At 32.7% G+C, this 12,485-nt stretch overlaps 1 protein-coding gene across 2 annotated transcripts in view; it reads left to right on the top strand.

The window, feature by feature from the left end:
• LOC125652495 (little elongation complex subunit 2-like) overlaps nt 1–12,485 on the top strand; it is a 48,996-nt gene that overhangs the window by 29,700 nt on the left and 6,811 nt on the right. For both annotated transcript variants that reach the window (XM_048881735.2, XM_048881727.2), the window contains 6 exons: nt 1,635–1,772; nt 6,388–6,547; nt 6,806–8,758; nt 8,901–9,122; nt 9,286–9,440; nt 9,738–9,867. In XM_048881735.2, the coding sequence (XP_048737692.2) occupies nt 1,635–1,772; nt 6,388–6,547; nt 6,806–8,758; nt 8,901–9,122; nt 9,286–9,440; nt 9,738–9,867 (2,758 nt within the window). The remainder of the gene's footprint in view (nt 1–1,634; nt 1,773–6,387; nt 6,548–6,805; nt 8,759–8,900; nt 9,123–9,285; nt 9,441–9,737; nt 9,868–12,485) is intronic.

Raw genomic sequence — 12,485 nt, forward strand, 5'->3', positions numbered from 1 at the left:
ATTACCTAATGTTATATATCCCCTCAAGGGCCCAGAATTGGTTTAATAAATCTTATTTTATTTTATTTGGTGACACAATATGGATATTAATTTTCCTCCAGTACCTTTGTCATTTTACCATCTGTGCAGGGAATTAGAGAAACTACATGTATAATGGAAGTGATCTTTGGGAACTTGATTTTACTCAAAAAATGCAAATAGCAAACACACAATTTTATAAATACATACATGTAGCATGCATCGTTGCTCAGTACTTAAGGTGCTAAAAATTAAACATGACACATGACAGATTAAAAAAAGAAATTAAAGTACAGCATTTACTCATAGATGCTTTTAGGTTCTGTCCATTTATATTATGTGATTAGTGAACACCAGTAAGGAATTTAAAGATGTATAAAACCATTTTATGATTGATATTCTGTACAGATTTTGTACCACATTTTGCAAACTTGTATTCAGATTTTTCACTCAAAATCAGGCCTTTTTAAAGGGATTGTACAGATATGTGGTTGAAAATGATTCATATGCACATTGTTCACATCTTCATCAGATTCATGAGGAAATGGCTGCAACACTTCACGACGGCATACTTTTCATGAAGTGCATGTCCTATTCTACATGTAAATGTACATGAATTCCTAGTTCTTTATTGTCAACTTTGTTTCACCAATCCAGCAAATTCGTTCCTTTTTTTGGTTTTACTAACATGATATGAAACACCTTGGGCAATTCTGGTTGTTTTTTTTTTTTTAATTCTTCAAACTTTCCCTTGTATATTTCATTTCGACAGATCATCAAGAGCACTTGTGTTTAATATAAATGTATTTTCATAGTTGACATCAGCTGAAGGAAAGATGTTTAGTATGGTTAGACTAGTAACCGGTTTTCTCAAACAATCTTTCTTAATTTTTTTTAATTTTCAAGAGATACTCTTCAAGTCTTGTGAAAATTAAAGTACTAAAAGTACATGTACTGAGCAGTGCTAGGTTTGATCTAAAAGTAAATATATTTTTTATTTCAAATAATCCTCATGGTTAATGAGAAGTTAAAGATTTATTTCATACATGTAGTACTTGGATTTGACAGTACCATATTTCAGGGTGCTTCTTCAGTCAGTGAAATTTTTCTTTCGTATCGTATACCATGATATGGGACCTCTGTTTTAAAGATCATATCTGAAAGACCTGTGATTGTCGAGCATTTGGCGAAGAAGCAATCACTACCTATGTTTACCGTATATCTTATGTTTGGTGTGGGCAGAGCTCAAACTGTACCACTGAGTTACAGTGACTGGTCTTCTATCAATTGAATTCAGATATCTAATTTGATAGAAAATGGGGGGAAATGTGTAATGTAATGAAAATCACAGAATAGTATACTAAAAATCTTCAATATTATTTATCTAATGGCAAAGCAGTGATTTTCCTGAAAAGGATCAATTCAAGGTAACAAAAGATGAGGGCTATAGGGAAAACAATTTTCCATGAAAAGTCACATTGTTATATCGTGCGCCTAGTGCTTAAAAATCAAGAAACTTGAGTTTGATTAGAGAAAAAACACTTGCTACCTCACACTGGTTATGGAACCTATATTGTCTGCTTTTTCATGAAATTTTTCCTTTCGCATTTTTTAAGGGAATTGTACCAAAGATGATCCTCCCATCTGTGGCCCAACAGCTGAAGCCAGAACTACCGCTGGACTCACCTGCAATCAGTCAGCAGTATCCAGTGTCTAAAAATAGAAATCACAAACCAGGAGCCTGGAATCATGAGGTTTGTGAGGGAAACTACTCAGGAAATTTTTGTTTTGTTTTAATCATCACTCCATTTCTTATGGAAGAAATCATGAAATACATAGACAATGTATTTTACTTGAAAGTCGTATTTTTGTTGAAAGTCATATACTTTCAGTTTAGTAGGACAGATGTCTAGAATAGTGTTGTAATATTCCTGTGGTCCTTTTCACAAAATATCTTGCATTTTAGATGAAAATGTTCTTCCTGTATTTCAACAATATACACACCACAAGGTCATATTAAGTATGCAAGTTTCATAAAAAATGTTTACTCATTTCATATGATATAAAGTAAGTTGGGGCAGTTTACACATTATATACCGCTTAGCGACTTACTTTATATCGAATAAAATGAGTAAAAATTTCTTTCATTTGTCAAATTTTTCGACATCTGCTTGGCCATACATGTACTTGTGTGATTGAGGCTTACTTAACAGCAATTTTGTAATCCCATGAAAGAATTCATTAATTTAAAAATAAATTATCATATATGAAAAAGTATATGTACAATGTATATTTCTTGTATGAAAATATTTTTTGGTGAAACTAGAGACTTCAATTTCTCTTAGAGATAATACAAACGCATGTGTATAGGATATGGTTTTGATGTTTATAGGATATATGCTTTTGATGTTTTTACATGTAGAATATGGTTTTTATGTTTATATGTTTATAGGATATGGTTTTGATGTGTATAGGATATGGTTTTGATGTGTATAGGATATGGTTTTTATAGTTATAGGATAATACATGGTTTTATGTTTATGGGATAATACATGGTTTTATGTTTATAGGGTAATACATGGTTTTATGTTTATGGGGTAATACATGGTTTTATGTTTATGGGTAATACATAGTTCTATGTTTATGGGGTAATACATGGTTTTTATGTTTATATGTTTAGGTTTATATGTTTATGGGATAATACATGGTTTTATGTTTATAGGGTAATACATGGTTTTATGTTTATGGGGTAATACATGGTTTTTATGTTTATATGTTTAGGTTTATATGTTTATGGGATAATACATGGTTTTATGTTTATGGGGTAATACATGGTTTTATGTTTATGGGGTAATACATGGTTTTATGTTTATATGTTTAGGTTTATATGTTTATGGGGTAATACATGGTTTTATGTTTATAGGGTAATACATGGTTTTATGTTTATGGGATAATACATGGTTTTATGTTTATGGGTAATACATAGTTCTATGTTTATGGGGTAATACATGGTTTTATGTTTATATGTCTAGGTTTATATGTTTATGGGATAATGCATGGTATTATGTTTATGGGTAATACATGGTTTTATGTTTATATGTTTAGGTTTATATGTTTATGGGGTAATACATGGTTTTATGTTTATAGGGTAATACATGGTTTTATGTTTATGGGTAATACATAGTTCTATGTTTATGGGGTAATACATGGTTTTATGTTTATATGTTTAGGTTTATATGTTTATGGGATAATACATGGTTTTATGTTTATAGGATAATACATGGTTTTATGTTTATGGGTAATACATAGTTCTATGTTTATGGGGTAATACATGGTTTTATGTTTATATGTTTAGGTTTATATGTTTATGGGGTAATACATGGTTTTATGTTTATATGTTTAAGTTTATATGTTTATGGGATAATACATGGTTTTATGTTTATGGGGTAATACATTGCTTTTATGTTTATATGTTTAGGTTTATATGTTTATGGGATAATACATGGTTTTATGTTTATAGGGTAATACATGGTTTTATGTTTATGGGGTAATACATGGTTTTATGTTTATATGTTTAGGTTTATATGTTTATGGGATAATACATGGTTTTATGTTTATGGGGTAATGCAAGGTTTTATGTTTATGGGATAATACATGGTTTTATGTTTATGGGATAATACATGGTTTTATGTTGATGGGGTAATACATGGTTTTATGTTTATATGTTTAGGTTTATATATGTATGGGGTAATACATGGTTTTATGTTTATGGGGTAATACATGGTTTTATGTTTATGGGTAATACATGGTTTTATGTTTATGGGATAATACATGGTTTTATGTTTATAGGGTAATACATGGTTTTATGTTTATGGGGTAATACATGGTTTTATGTTTATATGTTTAGGTTTATATGTTTATGGGATAATACATGGTTTTATGTTTATGGGTAATACATGGTTGTTATGTTTATGGGGTAATACATGGTTTTATGTTTATAGGGTAATACATGGTTTTATGTTTATAGGGTAATACATGGTTTTATGTTTATGGGTAATACATAGTTCTATGTTTATGGGATAATACATGGTTTTATGTTTATAGGGTAATACATGGTTTTATGTTTATAGGGTAATACATGGTTTTATGTTTATGGGTAATACATAGTTCTATGTTTATGGGGTAATACATGGTTTTATGTTTATAGGGTAATACATGGTTATATGTTTTTGGGGTAATACATTGCTTTTATGTTTATATGTTTAGGTCTATATGTTTATGGGATAATACATGGTTTTATGTTTATAGGGTAATACATGGTTTTATGTTTATGGGATAATACATGGTTTTATGTTTATGGGGTAATACATGGTTTTATGTTTATATGTTTAGGTTTATATGTTTATGGGATAATACATGGTTTTATGTTTATGGGGTAATACAAGGTTTTATGTTTATGGGATAATACATGGTTTTATGTTTATGGGATAATACATGGTTTTATGTTGATGGGGTAATACATGGTTTTATGTTTATATGTTTAGGTTTATATATGTATGGGGTAATACATGGTTTTATGTTTATGGGGTAATACATGGTTTTATGTTTATGGGTAATACATGGTTTTATGTTTATGGGATAATACATGGTTTTATGTTTATAGGGTAATACATGGTTTTATGTTTATGGGGTAATACATGGTTTTATGTTTATATGTTTAGGTTTATATGTTTATGGGATAATACATGGTTTTATGTTTATGGGTAATACATGGTTGTTATGTTTATGGGGTAATACATGGTTTTATGTTTATAGGGTAATACATGGTTTTATGTTTATAGGGTAATACATGGTTTTATGTTTATGGGTAATACATAGTTCTATGTTTATGGGGTAATACATGGTTTTATGTTTATAGGGTAATACATGGTTTTATGTTTATAGGGTAATACATGGTTTTATGTTTATGGGTAATACATAGTTCTATGTTTATGGGGTAATACATGGTTTTATGTTTATATGTTAAATTTATATGTTTATGGGATAATACATGGTTTTATGTTTATGGGGTAATACATGGTTTTATGTTTATATGTTTAGGTTTTATGTTTATGGGGTAATACATGGTTTTATGTTTATAGGGTAATACATGGTTATATGTTTTTGGGGTAATACATTGCTTTTATGTTTATATGTTTAGGTCTATATGTTTATGGGATAATACATGGTTTTATGTTTATAGGGTAATACATGGTTTTATGTTTATGGGGTAATACATGGTTTTATGTTTATATGTTTAGGTTTATATGTTTATGGGATAATACATGGTTTTATGTTTATGGGGTAATACAAGGTTTTATGTTTATGGGATAATACATGGTTTTATGTTTATGGGATAATACATGGTTTTATGTTGATGGGGTAATACATGGTTTTATGTTTATATGTTTAGGTTTATATATGTATGGGGTAATACATGGTTTTATGTTTATGGGGTAATACATGGTTTTATGTTTATGGGTAATACATGGTTTTATGTTTATGGGATAATACATGGTTTTATGTTTATAGGGTAATACATGGTTTTATGTTTATGGGGTAATACATGGTTTTATGTTTATATGTTTAGGTTTATATGTTTATGGGATAATACATGGTTTTATGTTTATGGGTAATACATGGTTGTTATGTTTATGGGGTAATACATGGTTTTATGTTTATAGGGTAATACATAGTTTTATGTTTATAGGGTAATACATGGTTTTATGTTTATGGGGTAATACATGGTTATATGTTTATGGGGACCCGGTAGTACATGGTTTTATGTTTATAGGGTAATACATGGTTTTATGTTTATAGGGTAATACATGGTTATATGTTTTTGGGGTAATACATGGTTTTTATGTTTATATGTTTAGGTTTATATGTTTATGGGGTAATACATGGTTTTATGTTTGGATGGCATCTTACTGGATTGTCTTTCAGATATACATTTTTTCCCCTTTTCTTTAGAGAGGTTTTGTCAAGGTTATAAAATTGTTAATTAAGATATGAATACTAAAATCTGGGAAATCTAATTTTGTGGAATCACTTATTTTCTGAGGGCAAATATTTCTGAATTAAAAAATAGCATGTTTGTTGGATCTTTGATATAAAGATGACAAAACTAATTCAATTTATTTTAGCTCTGCACAGGAACTTACGCATGTACTCGAAATGTGGTTGTTATGACAACAATATCAACAAATGTAACCAGTAGATAATGACCTGCTTCATATTCCATCTCCCAAACTAAATGTAATAGAATGATATATCGTCTGAAGGGAAAAGCCCGATTTTAATATAACAGTTTTGACTTACTTTGAACAGCCCTGTAGCATGGACGACAATGCCGCACACCTGGCTGTAGGGAACCGAGCACACATTGTGATATCTTCAGGAGCTCTGCAGTGTTTGGTAGACAACCATGCCCCCAAACATCTGGAGGACTGGGAAATGCCAGTCACTGTAAGGGACTACCCACTCAAAGGTTAGCTGATGAGAAATGAATGGCTATTTTGAATACTGTAAATCACATATTTTTACAAGACTTCTGAGAATGTTTATCTTTGTTCATCACTACATGTACATCTATGTACAAAACCTTATTTCCACATCAAGGTAATCTCCAATTCATGTAATCATTGTAATAAAAAAATGTGAAATAAAATCATGTATGAATCACGAAAATGCATATAATTACTTAATAAGTAGATAATTACTAATTACTCTGGATAATTTTTTTCAGAGGGTGATAAAGTTATTGTTCACAGAGTTGTGTTCATAGACAGACCTTTTTTAAAACCACAGTTGACATCCAAAGACAAAAACACAAAATTCTTCAAGTGTGCTCTGAAGGCTTTCATAGCAAAACCTTCACAGAAGGGCCATGTGTTTAGTAAAATTGAAAATTCTCAAACAGATACAAAGCCTGTTGGACCAACTCCTGCAGATAATGCACAGAGCTCCACAATACCTACTAGTAAAGCTTTGATTGAAAATGTAGGGAAAGGTCGTACTGTAACAAAAGAGGAGCCATTTTCTACTGAAGATGTCTCTCTGGAGGACCTTGAATGTTTTGGGACAGCAAAGAAAAATCAAAATTTTTTATCCAAAAACAAGCAAACTTCAGCAGTGGAAGTGAAAATGGAATCTCAGTCAAGTATAGAGGACTTAGAATCATTTGGGACAGTGACTGCAAGAAAACCTGCAGGTAAAGCTAAGCCTAAGGATTCTGATCAAGACTTGCTCAGGAAAATTAAAGAAATGCATAAACCCCAGAAACAAACACTTCCCATCAAAACTCGGCCAATAGAAAAGACAGCTTTAGAAATAAAAGACGTAGAAATGAATTCTTTAGGAAATTCAAGTACATGTGAATTTCAAGGAAAATATACAGACACAAACTCACATGGTGGAGATGACAGTGTTGCAAATTTGAAAGGACAAGTTGCGTGTGCAACAGATACAGTTGATGTACCAGATGAAGAACATTTTCACCCAGATGTAATAGAAAACACAGGTATGGACTCATTAAATGAAATTTCTCAGACGTCTACACTTAATATTATTAATGATGTCACAAACAAAAGTGGAACTCAGATGATACCTTGGCGTACACCAGAATTGTTAAATGAATGTGAAGAAAAGACTACACCAAGGAAAGCAGTAAAAATTCCAGCAAGGAGGGCTCTGGGGAAAAGTGAGGATGACAGCAGTGATGAGGACGAGGACAAATTATACATAATGGAAAGTCCAAAGAAGAAGATGGAGGTAATTGATGAAGCTCCTGCCAGTCCTTCACCTGCTAGTCCTGATCCAGGAACTGATGAGATGGAGATCTGCAGGATCATTCCAATAGGATCAGACTATGCTTCTGACTCAGCTCAAAGCCCAGCAAGATTACAAGAGTCACCCACTAGTCCATGCAAGGAAAGTTCCACAGACTTTTCAGAAGCTTTACCTTGTCCCATTATTCCGCTGTGTAGAGAAAGTGAAGATGAGACTGCTGACACTTCAAAACAGGGACAGACGCCACAACAGAACATTCAGTTGCCAGTCGCTAGCTTTGAAAAACCTGTCAGCACATCATTAAGGAGATCAAACAGGCACAAAAATGAGAACCAAAGAATGGATTCATTGAAAACAGACAGTGGTCAGTGTGAAAGGAAGACAAGTACTTTGGACAACAGTTTCAGGGAGAGTTGTGGACTTGAGGACCACCAAATGGTTGATGGCGATTCTGATGAAGAGTTAGTGATAAGGAGGAAAAAGAGTAAGAGAGATGTCATCACCTCAGACAGTGAAGATGAAGGAAAAGAAGTAAAAGCAGAAGCAGTAAAGAAAAAGAGGGGGAGGCCTAGAAAAAATCCCATTGTTGTATCAGTAGCACCGAAGGAAAATGAGAGCACAGAAAAAAAGCCAGGGGCTTCAATTCGTATGGTGACTCGATCCAGATCATCAGTCGGAGGTACATCAGAGGAGGAGGTATCGGACAAGGAGGTGACAAATAGATCAAGGAGGAAGTGCAAGTCTGGGATTACTACTACTAAAGAAAACAATGTAGAGGTTGGGAAATCTGCTGAGGATGGTAATGAAGTTGTAAAAGATCAGGAAATTGTCACCAATCAACAAAGCTTTTCTTCTGATACTTCTGAAGCATCTTTTGTACAAGCTAAGAGACTGAGATCGGATAGTGCTGGTAGGCATTGTAAAACAGTTTTATAACGAAATAGTTACTATCAATTTGATCTGCAGTTTTAAATAGGTACTTGAAATTTTTGTTTTAAATATTGATGTAATACAAATATTTTATTGTGAAATTGCTTTGCACATATCTTCAGAAAACCTTCTTGGTAAAATTGGACCACAAAAAAGAGTAAGTCGGATTGGCAGACCACCCATTCGTCCACCTGTGCCGATATCAAAACTAGAAAGCTCTAAATCCATACAACCAGAGGCCAAGTCGAGGGAGAAAAGCAGCAGACAAACAGACAAACTGCAGGATAAGTTCAGCTTAGACAGCATCTTAAATGTGCAGCAGAAGCTCCACAAATCTAGTGGAGGTAAAAATGAATATATTCATGATATGCGTCCTGAATTTATCAATTATTGTGCAGTTTAATGATGACTGACAATTGAAATTCTAAATCTAGCGAGAAATTAGCTTCCTTTCAGATTTAGAAATAGATGTATCAAATTAAAGCAAGTACAATTTTTCTTTTGTAGAACCAAATGTTCCTAATTATGCTTCTGAAAATGTTGATCATATATTCAAGTTCCCACAGCGGAACAACGTGACCTATAACCTTTGGGATTTAGGGGGTTTCAGCGTCATCGTACGATGCAACATTCATGGCGTTATAAGGGACATAAATCAGCAGGTGTGTAAATCTTATGTATTTCCATTTCTCATCACTTTTAAAAATAATTCAATATAATTATATGTACAATGTATGTACAAAACAGAGGTAGGACCAACATTCCAAGGTAATCTTTTTAACTACATGTATTGCAATTAATGGTACTATAAACAAGTTATGACATACATGTTCAATGTACGTGAGCAGATCAAAGGATCTGATCTTAATCAGATTGATACATGTAATGCTTTTGTCCATTTTTTATGCATTAAAGATTAGTTTAAAATTTAGTCTTTGATCTCTGTTCATCTTCAACAGTTATCGTTCATTCATCTGGTTCCTAAATTGGAGTACCAGTGTTTATTCGGCATGGAGCAAGTTACACCCAGCGAGACTGCAAGAACATGGATCTCCTCCTACATCAGACCTAACTGTCGAGTTCTCAGGGGTAAGTCATGGAGTCGGGACTGGTCACATTTAGTAGGATGGCTCTAACATGGACTTTCTCTCATATCTGTTGAGTTCTCGGTTGTCAGTCATGGACAGGTAATACCTGATGAGGAGTGACACTCCTAGAACTCGGACTTCCTCTTACATCAGACTCACCTGTTAAGTCATAGACAGATCTCTAGAACTTAATGATGAAACTCCTAGAACTCAAACTTCCTCTTATATCAGACTCCAGGGTTAAGTCATGGACAGATCTCTAGAACTTACGGATGAAACTCCTATATCTTGGACTTCCTTTTACATAGGACTTGCCTATGCATAGTAAGACCTTTAAGAACATGTATTTTATCTAGACCTAAATATGAAGTGCTCAGGGATGAGTCACTAGGAGGAAAATGTTGTGTAAACAATCATAATGTTCCAGTTGTCACTGATAATTAATGGTGGAAATACATGTAAGGAGTGATAGATACATGTATGTTGTGCAGCATTTAGATATAATTGGTACAGCCAGATGTGAAGCACACATCATACAATCACATACTGTTATTTCATAATGAAGAATGCTTTATTGACCTATAAAATGAATGTTTGATTTTGATTTAATCTTATTATATATAGTCTTTGAATTATTTTAATAATTGATTACGAAAATTTTAGGATTTCCCATTGTAAGTAAACTGGTGCTAAGATGAGCATAATTGACTTTTTCGTCCCCAACATGTTTCCTTTCTGTCTGTCCATCTGTGTGTCTATCTTTCTGTCATCTATCACAACTTTCTCCAGATTTTGATTTAGGAAGCTGAAATTTGACATGGGATTTGCTAATGTAATGTTTACAGATCAAGTTTCATCACAGTTGACTGATTTGATGAATTTTTCTAGGCTTATCACTATGCTAAAACAAATTTTTTTATTTTTATTAGCTCGCCGGGAAGACTGTCCAAAGAGCTATTGTCATGACCCCAATCCCAGCGTCACACTTTAAGGAAAAAACTTTAACCTGGGCTTATATCTTTTGAACCAAGGGGGATAGGGTTTTGATGTTTCACATATAGATGCCTCATGAAGAGACCTTTGTTTTCGTACCAAGACTTTTGGCCTAGTGACCTTTACTGTGAATTTGACCTACTTTTTAAAAACTTTAACCTGGGCTATATCTTTTGAACCAGGGGGATAGGGTATTGATATTGCACTTATAGATGTCTTATGAAGAGACCTTTGTTTTGGTACCAAGATGTTTAACCTATCAACCTTGACCTTGGACTGTGACCCACTATTCAAAAACTTTAATCTGAGCTATATCTTTTAAACCGGGGGGGGGGGGGGGGGGGGGGGGGGGGGATATTTCTATATATTTCACATATAGATGCCTCTTGAAGAGGCCTTTGTTGTGGTACCAAGATTTTTGACCTTGTGACCTTGAAGTTTGACCTACTGTTAAAAATTCAGAATTCAATTATTACAAATTTGTTATAAAATTGATTAGTTCTGCATGCATGTATACAGTTGTATAAGCATTCGATATACATGTGTTTGTATTATCTCTAAGAAAAATTAAAGCCTCGAGTTTCGAGAAGAAATATTTTCAGACAAGAAATATACAGACTTGTTTTGATACATTGTAATTCATTTTGATGGATTATGTAATGGAATTACAAAATTGCTGTCAAGTACGCTTCAATCACCCAAGCTACATGTATGGCCATGCAGATTTTGAAAAATTTGACAAACGAAAGAAATTTCTAGAGATTAAAGATGATACAATTTACACTTTGATTATTTTTTTTTTATAGTAATAAGGACTGCATGCACGCCAAGATGTTTTTTTAAAAAAAATTAGTACCATGTTGTTTTAGTGGAGTATATTTTTCACATCTTAAAGTACTTAACTACTCAATTGATTGTTTAGTCAAATGTGTCTAAAAAATTTGTATGCAAAAATATATAGCATTTTCATTCCAGCAAGATTTTTTATTTATATTTTTGATTGAAATGCCAAAACTACATGTTTATATATGATTCGAAAATCCTTGGCCCATAGATGGTTTTTCTGTTTACTTGAATGAAAATGCAATGAACATTTCAGGAATATCGACATCTATTCAATTCCGACCCCGTATATCTAAATTCTATAAAATTGTACATACTTATTTCATTAATTTTGTTTTTTATCATTGGTTTATGAAAATATTTTTCAAGAAAAAGAAGGAAAAGAATGCATTTCACCTTAGATTTGATCTGGGATCACCCTGATGAAAATCAGACGAACATACACTGTACCACGCAGCTATATCAGATCATTTGAATTGAGCGTTTTAAACAGATGCAAATAGAGTGTACAATAAAATAAATGCAATTGTCATACAAATTGAATTAACAAGAATAGTAAATGATACCAATAATATATTTATACCCCACGCAACGAAGTTTCGGAGGGTATAATGTTTTTGACCCGTCCGTCAGTCTGTCAGTCCATCAGTCCCTTTTTTTGTTAGCACAACTCCTATGAGACTACTCAACAGAATTTCCTGAAACTTTGTAGTTTATATGGACACACTGTGTAGATGTGCATATTCCCAGGAAATTTTTATTCAATAATTTTTCCAGGAGTTA

Source organism: Ostrea edulis, chromosome 1, assembly GCF_947568905.1.
Source record: "Ostrea edulis chromosome 1, xbOstEdul1.1, whole genome shotgun sequence".
In the NCBI taxonomy this organism is placed as follows: domain Eukaryota; kingdom Metazoa; phylum Mollusca; class Bivalvia; order Ostreida; family Ostreidae; genus Ostrea; species Ostrea edulis.